The following is a 13,000-nucleotide window of genomic DNA, read 5'->3' as shown; positions in this document are numbered from 1 at the left end:
ATAGCTGGGCTAATGGAAAGCGTATTTGCTGCCTGCAATCAGCTGTAATTCTGTTAAAATGCAGTAAGGGGCAAATTACTCCTCTACTCTCGAAGCGAAGCAATACGGAATCTTTATTCACCTGAATGTATTATACCTCAGCTTGGTAAATGCGGCAGCCCAGCAGCCCCCATAGAAAGCAATGGGGGCTGCTTCCGCTGTTGGAAATGAAGGAGCTGCAGCAGATATCGGAGTAGGAACCGTTTAGAAAATATCACTTTTACTGAAACAATACTAGTCACCCATTATTATAGACTCCTCAAAAATCATTGTCCAAAAACAGTAAAAAAAAAAAAGGAGGGGGCCCAAATAATTACAGGTATAGATTCTATGATTGAGGATGCTGATTGGCCGGGCTTCCTCTGGGCTTAATCCAATAAATTCCATTCTGTCACCCTTCCTATACAATAATTACTTCCGTTATCACCCTTTTGCTGTGGGGTACTCTAACGTGTCATTGTTATATCACAGGGTGACACACAGTCACAGAATATGGTGCGGATTATTGCTCGGCAGGTGTGTGAGCAGCTCATCCAGGGTAAGTACCTAATCCCCCCCACATAGAGCTCCAACTATTCCAATCAAAGGCAACTTTAGGATGAGGCAAAACCCAGCTGAGTAGACAGGGTGTTATAACATCAGGCGGCTGCTATAAAAATGGTCTTGCCAAATCCTGTGGTTGGTCTAACATAGATATGCTTCCTATCCCTGTCTAGTAATGTATAGACAGAAATTATCTTCATAAACATAATTTAATACAGAGAACACTCGGATTGGCGAATACATAATACAGAGGATTCTATACAATACAGAGAGCATTATAGTGATCTCTGTATAGTACAGATAGATTTCCAGTGGACTCTGTATAATACTGTGGCTTTCTAGTGATAGATGTACAATACAGAGAACATTCTGACTGGCCAATGTATAATACAGAGCATACCATACAATACAGAGAGCATTCGGATTTCCAGTGAAATTTACACAATACAGTTGCTTTCTAGAGATATATGAACAATATAGGGAACACTCTGACATGCGATATACAATGGTTGGTACAAGACTGAGTATTGCACACCTCAAATATGATAATAGGAGCTAGCATGCTGAGTCCTTCAGTGCGACACAGAAAAAAAAAGAGAACACAGGTGTGCACCTGCGTTTTTACTTTTTTTGCTGTGTGATTTTTTAAGTTGCTAAAGATGCAAGGGGTTATCCCCTGAGTGAGTCTGCACACAATGAAGGGGGGTGGGGTTCGAAGAGGTGGCAGCATATATATTTAGCTGGGAAGCTTAATCACCTAGGGCCTAATTCAGACCTGTTCGCAGCAGCAAATTTGTTAGCTAATGGCAAAACCATGTGCACTGCGGGGGGGGGGGGGGGGGGGCAGATGTAACATGTGCAGAGCAGTAGCGGATCTTGCCACGGGCAAGCAGTACTTTTGCCCGGGGCGCCGCCTTCCGGAGGGCGCCGCACCAGGGCAAGATCCGCTACTGGTGTGTGCCCCCTGCTGCCCGCTGCCCCCGGCCGCTATTGCTGGGAAGGGAAACTAGACGCGTACGCGTCTAGTTTCCCTTCCTGGAGAGGTCCTTTACTGTGCGGTGCGCGATGACGTCATCGCGCACCGCACAGCAAAGGTCCTCTCCACGAAGGGAACTAGACGCTACGCGTCTAGTTTCCCTTCGTGGAGAGGACCTTTGCTGTGCGGTGCGCGATGACGTCATCGCGCACCGCACATCAATTCAGCTGTGCAGGGGGCGTAAATGACCACGCCCCCTGTACAAAGCCGCGCCCCCTAAAGCCGCCCGGGGCGCCACAAGCCCCGGAGCCGGCCCTGGTGCAGAGAGACTTAGATTTGGGTGTGGTGTGTTCAAACTGAAATCTAAATTGCAGTGTAAAAATAAATCAGCCAGTATTTACCCTGCACAGAAACAATATAACCCACCCAAATCTGGTCTTGCCCATTAGCTAACAAATTTACTGCTGCGATCAGATCTGAATTAGGCCCCTAGTACTGATATCAGATGTATAGCTAGAACTTTGTGGGCCCTATAGCAACATTTTGAAGGGACCCCCACTCTAATGCTTCTAGAGAGACACCTCTCTCCGCAGCAGTTGTTCATTTTGTGCCCCATAGTAGTGCTGTAGGTTACATTATATCACACAGTGCTCCCAGTTCACCTTATGTCACATTGTTGTAATGCATCCAGTTCACAATACGCCCCATTTTAGTGCTGCCAGTAGACAGTGACCCCTTTTTCATGTGATACCACACTGTCACCAGTACATTTTATGCCACATTGTTCATATTATGCCACATTACAGAACCCCCAACTCAGATTATGCCACTGTAACTGGAATGTCACTGCATAGCGTCTTATCTAGTGCTCCATCCCTATTAGCAGCTGTTGAATCTGAAGCCGTGTACACACCAGACAATATACCAGATGATTTGTCATTTTGAGACGAATCGGAACGACAAATTGTCCACATCGTCCAGTGTGTACAAACTATTGAACGTCGTCCGACGCATCTTCTTATCCGACTGCAGTGCACTCAGATCAGAAGATATAATTTGCGGTACCATGCAGATTAATGAAGGACGGAACATGGGACCGTTCCGCCGTTCATTACATTGGCTAGTGTGTACGGTATGGCGGATGTATGTATCGTTCCATCAGTCATCCTGTCTGGCTCTACGTGGCAGCCTGACGTCTGCAGGGCCTTCAGGGCAGAGAATATTGCAGATTACGAGTGTTGCATTATCGGATTCTTTCAAGGTTACAAGTTACAGACAGGGGAAATAGTTGCAGAATATACAAGAATAATTTAGGCAGCATCTGTGAAATATACTATTAAAGTTATTTCTTTATATAACTTAGTAAAGTAAACCATTCTGAGTGATTGGAGTACTCTTATTTAATTATCAGTAACAAATGCCATTTGCTTAGTTATAGTACATATGTTTAACTTCATTCTGATGACCCCCCCCCCCCCCACACACACACACACACACACCCCATTAAACCTTGTGAATTCTCCTTGCAGGCCACATGGCCAGGTTTAATTCACTCCTAAACCAAATACCAAGCGAGTCTTCATCAGTCAGAAGTATTGCCGGGCCCCCAGGAGAACCTGGCCGGCAAGGACCTCCAGGCCGCCCAGGGGAACAGGGATCCTCCGGGATTTCAGGATTTCCCGGCAGTCCCGGCCAACCGGGAACACCAGGAGAAAGAGGTAAGTAGTAACCAGACTTTTTTGCCTGTCCCAATATAATCTGAATTATATGATATTATTATGACATGGACACCTTGACTTACATTTTCTCATTCCCTAGTTGCTAATTTGTCTGCTCCTCCTCTTTTCCTATAAGCTCCTCCCATTGGGAGGGGTCACAATCAGCTGACACGCCATCGTATAGACAGACAATTAGAAAAATAATTAATTTCTGTTTTAAATGTATTTTCACCTATTTTACACAATCATCTCTTCTTCAAGACTACAAAATGATGGGTGACCACCAGTGGGGCTTTTGCTCTACTGGGATTCAGGTACCCACCAAGCCCACGTGTCTGAACAGTGGTGAGGACGCTGTCGAAGAACCGCAGGGGAGGAGGGATCTAGTGCACTGGCTGAAGTTGCAGTCAGCACCTGATTGGATGACAGTCATCCAATATAGAGCTACTTGTCATCTCAACCAGGCAGCACAGACCGCATAGTGGTTAGCATTGCTGCCTAAGAGCGCCATGCGCATAAGTTCAATTTCCGGCCATGGTCTCAGTGCAAGAAGCCCACCCCCCACTTCCTTATTCATCGCTGGATCAGTTCCATACAGAATGTCCTTCCCACAAACCCAGACTTACCCTGTAACCTAGACACAGCCCCCTGTCCGCTGTACAAATATGTTTTTATATTTGAGAGGAAATCGGCGCACCTGGAGGAAACCCACAAAAATATAAGGGAGAAAACATAAACTCCACACAGATAAGGCAATGGTTGGAATCGAACCTGAGAACTCAGTGCACTGAGCAGCATTGTCACCCACTGTACTACCGTACTGCTATCTACACCGTGAACCTTCCCATTGGGTCATTAGTCAGATCTGAATCCCATATTTTTTCACTATTAACGACTAATATTGGTTACCCCCATATCATATGAAATAAGCTACCTTCTTTAAATTGATATTGACATTTAATGGAGGTAGCTCAGAAGCTGTCCATATGGTGAGTGCTAGCTTCGTAGGTCCCAAGGCAAAAATAAGACAGATAGGCCTATTTAGTATTACGTGTTCAGGAAAAGCCATCCTTATGCTCTGATACGCTTATCTGATCCAATGCCGGTTTCCTCACAAGGTAGGTTCGTGCACAGAAAGCCTATGTCCTTATACAGTATAGAACAAATAAAGATTCAGGCAGATTAGCCAATGGCAGGGTAATGGTAACAAAGAAAAGACCCCAACGCATTTCGCCTTAACACCAGTGGTAATTGGAATTCATCAGTGATTTTTGCTTTATCATGAAGTACGGTGTTTGGAAATATAGCTTGCGATTTGCATAGAACCCTTAATAGTATATAAATCAACCAATCGTATCTTGTTCCCCAGGTCAGAATAATTTCTGAGTCCAGTTTTATTTAGGCATCTGTATTTATATTAATATAGTTCTGTACAATGCAATATTGCCAGGATTTATTCAGCGTAAATAGTTTACCAAATATCTGTGTCTTCTGTTTGATGCTTTATCCAGAAATATAAAAGACGTTCTGTAAAGTTTATTTTAATGTTTTCTTTGTCCACTTTGAAACAAAATAAAAAGAAACTGACCGTGAATTTGTTTTGACTAATCCAAAACGTTATGTTTATTATGATCTTTACTGATGTCTAATAAAATTATCTTAAAAAAAAAAGAATGAAATTAATTGAAACTTCTTGTTTTTAAAGAAATGATGTGTTAATTTAATTGTAAACAGGTCCAGCTGGTGAAAAAGGCGAGAGAGGCAATCCTGGTGTGGGAACTCAAGGTCCTAGGGGTACTCAGGGACCCCAAGGTAAAACCAAATAATGCAACAAAAGTTTATTGTATAATAAGGCCCTTGTAAAAACATGCCTTACTTTTTATGCCAATTATCTGATAGCCGAGGGGAAGAATGGTACAGTCTACCAGATCGCTCTACAAGGCTGAACCCATCTTCTGTACTTCAATAAGATACTTTATAAACTTAGGCCCTCATTCCGAGTCGTTCGCTCGGTAATTTTCATCGCATCGCAGTGAAATTCCGCTTAGTACGCATGCGCAATATTCGCACTGCGACTGCGCCAAGTAATTTAACAATGAAGATAGTATTTTTACTCACGGCTTTTTCTTCGCTCCGGCGATCGTAGTGTGATTGACAGGAAATGGGTGTTACTGGGCGGAGACACAGCGTTTTATGGGCGTGTGGATAAAAACGCTACCGTTTCCGGAAAAAACGCAGGAGTGGCCGGAGAAACGGGGGAGTGTCTGGGCGAACGCTGGGTGTGTTTGTGACGTCAAACCAGGAACGACAAGCACTGAACTGATCGCAGATGCCGAGTAAGTCTGAAGCTACTCAGAAACTGCTACGAGGTGTGTAATCGCAATATTGCGAATACATCGTTCGCAATTTTAAGAAGCTAAGATTCACTCCCAGTAGGCGGCGGCTTAGCGTGAGCAACTCTGCTAAAATCGCCTTGCGAGCGAACAACTCGGAATGAGGGCCTTAGTTTGTTTTTGTACAAAGATCCCTGAATGAGTCTAAGCTCCATGAAATACCAGCTGCAATGGGAAATTGCTGTATCAAATTGTCACAGCAGTACTGAGCTGCAGGACCAGAACTGCAATGTTATTTCTCAAAAGAAAACAATTCTTCAAGCTGACTCTTGTTTTGTGTAACTCCGGTATTCACTGTCCCGCAGGTCCTCCGGGTGAAGGACGGACTGGAAGCCAAGGCTCAGTTGGGCCACCCGGTCAACGTGGTCTTCCCGGACCACCAGGAAATACCGGTTCTTTGGGACCTCCTGGTCCGCCAGGTTATTGTGATGCATCCTCATGCGCTGGATATGGTGAGTCCTAAGTATGTTTATTGTAAAGATTACAGATGTGTATAGTGATATACATCGGTGCGGCTGTAATACATGAGCTTTCCGAGAGAACATACAGCAAGAGTAGTCATTCTTACTCCTTCCATATGATACTTCTTACTGGTACTCGTCATTACTCATACACACATTATTCTCATACCCTCTAATACTCTCTTATCACATATCGGTCCTCACTCTAAGGCTGGGTACACATTAGAACAACGTGTACCCTTACTGACAGCACGACCAATATGTAACGATATATCGGTCGTCCTTACTCGCTGAATGATATATCGTTCGCGGCCACAATTAGTGCTCGTGCTGTCGATTGCCTAGATCGTCCAATTAGGTGTGCGGCACGGGAGCGTGCGATTTTGGGCTCACTCTAGTCGATATGGCCAACATATTGTTCCGATCTGCATCAGCACGGTATATCAGGAGATATGTAATCTCATGGGTACCCTGCCTTATACTCTCTAGTCACATCACTTCGCATACTGGCCCTCAGTCAGGTCCCGTTGGTTCTGCTTCCTGCATGCACAGGACCCATTCTGCGCAAGTGCGAATGGGCCTTGCAATGTTGGAAGCAGTCCAGCATCAGACTGTCAGTTATTGACAGCATGATTCAGTTTTGGGGGTGGCACCGTTGCAACAGGCAGCTTGTGCGTCCCCATGGGTGCCGAAAGCCGTCCGATGGTGAGTGAGTGATCCAGTGCTGCATCTTGGACACAGGTCGGATCACTACTGCAGCAGGAGGTGCATGTAATAGCCTCCTGTGCCCAGGCTGTGTGGTGTAATAGCCTCCTGCTGCGTCACCATACAGCGCTATCACGTGCTGCTTCCAAGCGACAGCGCTTCCAGCCACATCTGACTCAGGCCACGTTACTCACTCACCATTTCTTTGGCGCTCATCACACATCAGGGCTAATTCATTAAGGATTGCAAATTATGCTAATTAGCAGAATTTGCAATCCCAACCCCTTCAACCAGCAAAAATTAAGGAAGCCTCCTGCCGGCAGGAGGCCACTGCCATGTATATGATCACGGCGGCTGTGTGTAACGTCACGTAGCTGCCGCGATCACACCCCCGCCACGCAACACTGCCCCCTGTTTGCCATCCTCCGCCCCCGCAATGCTCCATGTCTGCCCGGGAGATGTTGTGGGGAAAAAAAAAAGACATCATGTGATGAACTGGTGCAGAAAAGCTAGTATAAAGACAAATTGCACACGCACGCACACACGCACTCACACTCAGTAGTGTAATATTTGAATGTATCGGGATATATTAACCAAAAATGATATTGCAAACTCCGTTTTGCATGTCTTTGCTGTTGTATATGTGTGACGTGTTGTCTGCAATACCGTTACCTGTGTAATGTTTGCAATGTTGGTGACTGTGTTTGTTGTGTGACCTCATCCCATCAAATATATTTAAAAGAAATTGTGTATTGCGTGAAAATATCATTTACTTTCCACCAAAGTTAGAACCAAGAATTTAATATCATTATAAAACAGGCAAAATATTATCAGTGACCGTTTCAAACATTTGCAAATCTACGTGTAGATTTGTGTTATGTATCATTACTCACTCCTTCCACTTAGAACTTTTTATTCATTCCTTTGTGAAATTTTTAAATACATTTAAATACATATTTTTTTTCATGCGCCCACACTTTGAAATATTAATTTATGTGTCAGTTTTTTTTACATTGTAATAAATATGGAACACCCACAGAGAATGTTATAATAATTAACGTAAAACATCACATATTTTTATTTTTAAAAGGTCTTTCCATGTTCATTTTTTTCTTATTGATTGGCCTATACATGGGTTTCTGAACATTTTAATTACTGCAGTGGTATATTGTTCTAACTACTTTGCTTCTGAGTTTTTCAGACATGCATTTGTATCATCCGGAAGATTTACGTATTTATTTTGTTTTGTTCTTCTACACCGCTCAACTGTACTCCGTGCATTTGATATAATCGTGCCTGTGTGTTATACAGTATCAACAATATTAAACAACTCTTCCTGATGATGTAAAACCATGGCTAAAAGCACAGCAAGCTACGTTAAGGCATATGTTTTTGCCCGGCTACCTAGTGTACAGAAACGCCCCTCAGTGTGTAACCGTTTGAACCAACAATGGGTACTGTCGTTGTGCTCGGGATACTGCATTGTTGTTGAGTGTTTGTTTGCATGCGTCTGTCGGTGTAATGATGTTTATGTACTAATGTTTATGTTTTTTTTTCTCTCTTTTTGGTCACTTTCTCTCCGAATGTCTCAACTCACATTTTTGTTACTGTTCTTGTCCAATGGGAAGGCTTAATACCTTACAATGACTACCGGCGTTGAAGAGCGCGTCCGATTGTGGTACAACCTGTCCTGCCTACTGGTTCAAAGTCATCAATGGGAAATAAATTCAGTATGACTAATAGCTATAGACTGTAATGGACTTGTTCTCATACGTAGCAGTGACCGAGTTTCCTTAATGAATGGACACGGTTCTCAGTAAGCAGCGATCCGCTTGCATTAAATGTCCGCATGTAGCAGTGAGCTCCTCAAATGTTGGAAAGTCAACAATTATGTGTGATTATATACATACAGTGTACATTACTCATACAGTCTGATATACAGATGGCGCATCGCTGATCTATGCTTCTCTGCTGCACCTAGGTGCACCAAGGCTTATTAGCATAAACCTTTCATCTATTGTTCTCAGCTGCAATACAATACAGAGAGAACAATACAGCAGGGGATTAAGTAATTACAGCAGGGGATTAAGTGCGTCTGTCCTGGCTAATTTAATTCTATTAAAGGGATAGATGAGAAGGGCTCCATCTGTACTGAAGAAAACTGGTAGCTCTGAAAGAACCCAAAACACTGTGACGTTATTCAGTTTGTCGATGTAGATGTCCGTGTTCTATCACGTGTTCTCGGTGGAGGTTGTCTGGTTCAGTGTTCGACTACATTTTTGTCAGCCCGTCTTACTCGTATTAATCGTTCCGTGTTGTAAATAAAAGTACAGACTGTCAGCCCATGTATAATAATTAGACGTTGTTACCGCGTTTAGCGTCGTAGTTAGTACTGTTGTGGATGTACCTAATCATTTGTACACTCGTGGTGGTGGCGGGTCAAGGTGGATACGGCGGCCAAACTGATCAAGGCCCAGAGAGCCCGTACGGTGAGGATGACGAGGATGACGAACAGGACCCCTATGCGGGATACCAGGTGCCTTACCCAGACTCTTACTCCCACGGCGGTTACCCCCAGCCAGAGTACAGACAAGTAGAGGAGGAGGAGGAGGAAGAGACGGAGGTAAGGTCACCTGGAATCAGCCGCTACGGCAGAAGTATTTTGGAAACAGCGTCTGAGTCTCCGAACGACGCGCAAGATGGCTAGATGAACTCTCACGGTCGCTACATGTCCCTCTGTTGCAGGACAGCCGCCATACATTGTCTGCAGTACCTTGTACATAAATGATGTTCTATGCTCTTGGGAATTGTTTACATAAATAAATATTAGTCCTCTTATTGGAAAACGTGTACTGCGTGGACAGGAGTTCTCACCAATTCTGTTTCTGAGTCCTGTTATAGGTGCAAGGTGTAGTCTACGGTATCTAGTACTAAGTAATGCATATAGCGGAGAGTTTGGTCTGTTTAGTGAAACAGACTATTGTGTATAATTTAATCAAGTTAAACAAAAATCATGTCCTAACATATTGTAAGAAGTACAGCGAAAACGCATTGAGACGACCAACATACAGCTAGTACAGTGTAGGTAGCTAGGAATCTCTTCATTCAGGTAACACAGGGGGAAATTTACTAAGCAGTGATACGAGCGGAGAAGTGAGTCAGTGGAGAAGTTTCCCCATCATCCAATCAGCAGCTCTGTACGATTTTGTAGTATGCAAATTATAGATGTTACTTCAGTGCTGATTGGTTGCCATGGGCAACTTCTCCACTGGCTCACTTCTCCGCTCTTATCACTGCTTAGTAAATGTCCCCCGTTATTCTCCGTGTCTCCCAGAATTCTATCAATGAATTATGCAGGGCAATAATACAAATTCACCCCAATGAAATGTTCTGTATTCCAATCAGCATGAACAGAGCAGACACGTTTTATCTTTCACAAATGCCGCAAATGATTAGGACACCAGAACCCGATGCACACCCCAAAGGCTGGAGATAAACGCCCTACAATAACGTTGGACCATTATGCTCAATAGTTTTCTTATATGACCGGTCTTCTAGGTTTTCCCTATCAGTCTTACCCAAGTCGTTAATCGTTTTTGGGAGAAGCAAGACCATGTGTTTCGCCACTAGTTTTTGCAGAAGCTGACCAATGATACATCAGCTTCCTCTAATCTGATCATTAATCTAAACACACCTTACTGCTATATTGGTTGCTATGGGTTACAACCCATTATTACTCTGCACCATGAGCTCATTAATTCCTCATAAACCCATACAATTAATCATCTCCGTTTCGTTAACTGTTGATCCAGAAAACACTTTTTGAGACACTATTATTGTAGCTTAATAAACAGGGCCAGATTAAGGTTTGTGGGGCTCCAAGGCAACTAACATGTGGGGTCCTCTGCCAAAGAATTTATCAATAAGATATAAAGGTTATTAAAACATAATGTGTAAATATTCCCAGCACCACAAATGTGTTAAATACACACTATAGTATCTCCAGTTCACATTATGCCACAAAGAGCCCCCAATTCACATTACACCATAGTACTCCCACCCTGGTGATGTAGCTATGTGGAGGAGGGGGGCCCCCCAGTGCATAGGGGGCCCTGGGTGACTATCCTGGTTGCCCAGTTGTTAACCTGACTCGCTTAATAAAACCGGTAGACAAATGTGTAGTTGAAGAAAGAAATATCAAAGACCCTATAAAAGTAGCTATAATCCTCTGTTGATCAGCCTGTACATTTTTCACATGCCCACTTACCTCCGTCAGATACCATAAAGACTCATTTCATTGACAAATTACCCTCACTCCGTCCCACGTAGCACTGCAAGATATACCCAATATTATATATATATATTTTTTTTTACATTTTGTTGAAGTTTAATTGCCAATTTTATTCCAGCGGTAGCATGTAACAGTCAATGTACTAATATGTTATAAAATAGTTTAGTTATGCAAACAGTAATGCCTTGTTGTAGATGCAGTCATTTAAAGTGCTTGCTAGATTAGTCCCAGACGTAATAGTGTATAAATTATTTAGATGTTTTTTCATACATTGCCGGTAATTTGTGCATAAGTACATAAGCCATGTATATGCCACTTTTATGTTCTGAACAGTTTTATGTGACCACAGACATATTCCCACTTTCGGATAGGTGCTAAACTGACCAGTAGAAATAACAATGCGGGTAATTTATTGTAAACATATTTCCATTGTTTTGTAAAGACAATAAAGATTTGTTTAATGTTCTACGTTGTTGTGCAGTGCACTCATTTCACTGGAGGAAATAATGGGGACTGGGACACCGCAAATTGCATGTATACAGTAAATCAAGGCATGGGGATTGTGGTCATATTTTCACCAACACATTTAAGCTTGCAGCGCCACGTCAAGGGATCCTCAATCTCCGCAAGTCCCTACACACCAATGCACTCACCTCTCGGGTGCACAGGGGAACATCCAGACAAGGTCTTGACTGACAGCAGTCATTGCAGTTCTAGACAAAGGGCGGGTTGTAGTAATGGGTATCGTCGGCCATCGCCCCAACGCTAATTGCATATGCACTTACATATGCGATTAGTATTGCGAAGGACAGCTCTACCATGATACGGTCGTTAGGTCGACAGTCATTAGGTCGACCACCATTGGTCGACATGCCGTAGGTCGACAGGTTTGCTAAGTCGACATGTCTATAGGTCGACATGTGATTGGTTTTTCACTATTTTTTTCAACTTTTTCATACTTTACGATCCACGTGGACTACAATTGGGAACGGTAACCTGTGCCAAGCGCAGCGAGGCACCTTGCCTGAAGCATGGCGAGCGAAGCGAGTGGACACAGTGCACTAATTGGGGTTCCCGGTCACTCTACGAAGAAAACAACACCAAAAAAAAATATGAACCCCTCCCCCCCAAAAAAACCTCATGTCGACCTAGCAACCCTGTCGACCAATAGTGGTTGACCTAATGACTGTTGACCTAAGTGTGGTTGATCCAAAGACTCATACCCACTCTACCGATAAGAGCTGTCCTTCGCGATCTCCAGCGGGCACTGGACTTCCGGGCTTATGACCTGGGAGTTGTTCTGTGCATGCGCAGAGTGACGGGGCGGCCGCGGGGCATGCTGGGAGGGATCCGATCGGATCCCTCACACCAGCATTGCAGAGAGAAGACCGTAGGCTTCTATGGTGGTGCCCCGGCGGCCAGCAGTTAGTACATTCGGAAAATGCGGTAAATGGGGGTTTTACCGCATATTCTGTTTAGTACATCCCACCCACTATGTGAAAACAGAAAAGAAAAATAACCACACTTGGTTTTACCCATATTCCACATGGTGCCAGTTGCAGCCCAAGCTTAAATCTTTTGATCAGAATATAAACACAATGCCCATGCTTTTTAGTTGCCGGAATACAAGACAGAAAGGCAGCTGTAGCCGGCGCCTCTGCCCCCACTGCAATCTATATTGTTTGTTCATATTCTGATCAAAACATTTAAGCTTGAAGCCCCCCATATTGGGAAAAATGTTTCAAACACCATTAAATTGCTGTGAATTAGGACGTCAACCTGTAGAGCACTAAGAAGTAGACATTTTTAATTGCTATTTTTGCAAGTAGACCTTTAGTCCCCTTTTGCTATGACTGCGTGGGACCGTGCTGGCG

General features: G+C 43.7%; 1 protein-coding gene across 1 annotated transcript in view; it reads left to right on the top strand.

Annotated features, from left to right (window-relative positions):
- The window catches only part of COL14A1 (collagen type XIV alpha 1 chain), a 258,070-nt gene extending 249,493 nt beyond the window's left edge, over positions 1-8,577 (top strand). Inside the window, exons 44-48 of the mRNA XM_063924450.1 lie at positions 511-577; positions 3,088-3,276; positions 5,011-5,088; positions 5,975-6,121; positions 8,464-8,577. Of these exons, the coding sequence (XP_063780520.1) occupies positions 511-577; positions 3,088-3,276; positions 5,011-5,088; positions 5,975-6,121; positions 8,464-8,495 (513 nt within the window). The 3' untranslated portion in view covers positions 8,496-8,577. The remainder of the gene's footprint in view (positions 1-510; positions 578-3,087; positions 3,277-5,010; positions 5,089-5,974; positions 6,122-8,463) is intronic.
- Positions 8,578-13,000: the final 4,423 nt, after the last annotated feature.

The sequence above is a fragment of the Pseudophryne corroboree genome, chromosome 5 (assembly GCF_028390025.1).
Source record: "Pseudophryne corroboree isolate aPseCor3 chromosome 5, aPseCor3.hap2, whole genome shotgun sequence".
Taxonomy (NCBI): domain Eukaryota; kingdom Metazoa; phylum Chordata; class Amphibia; order Anura; family Myobatrachidae; genus Pseudophryne; species Pseudophryne corroboree.
Note: the sequence above shows the minus strand (reverse complement) of the source record. Positions and strands in the feature narration are given on the sequence as shown.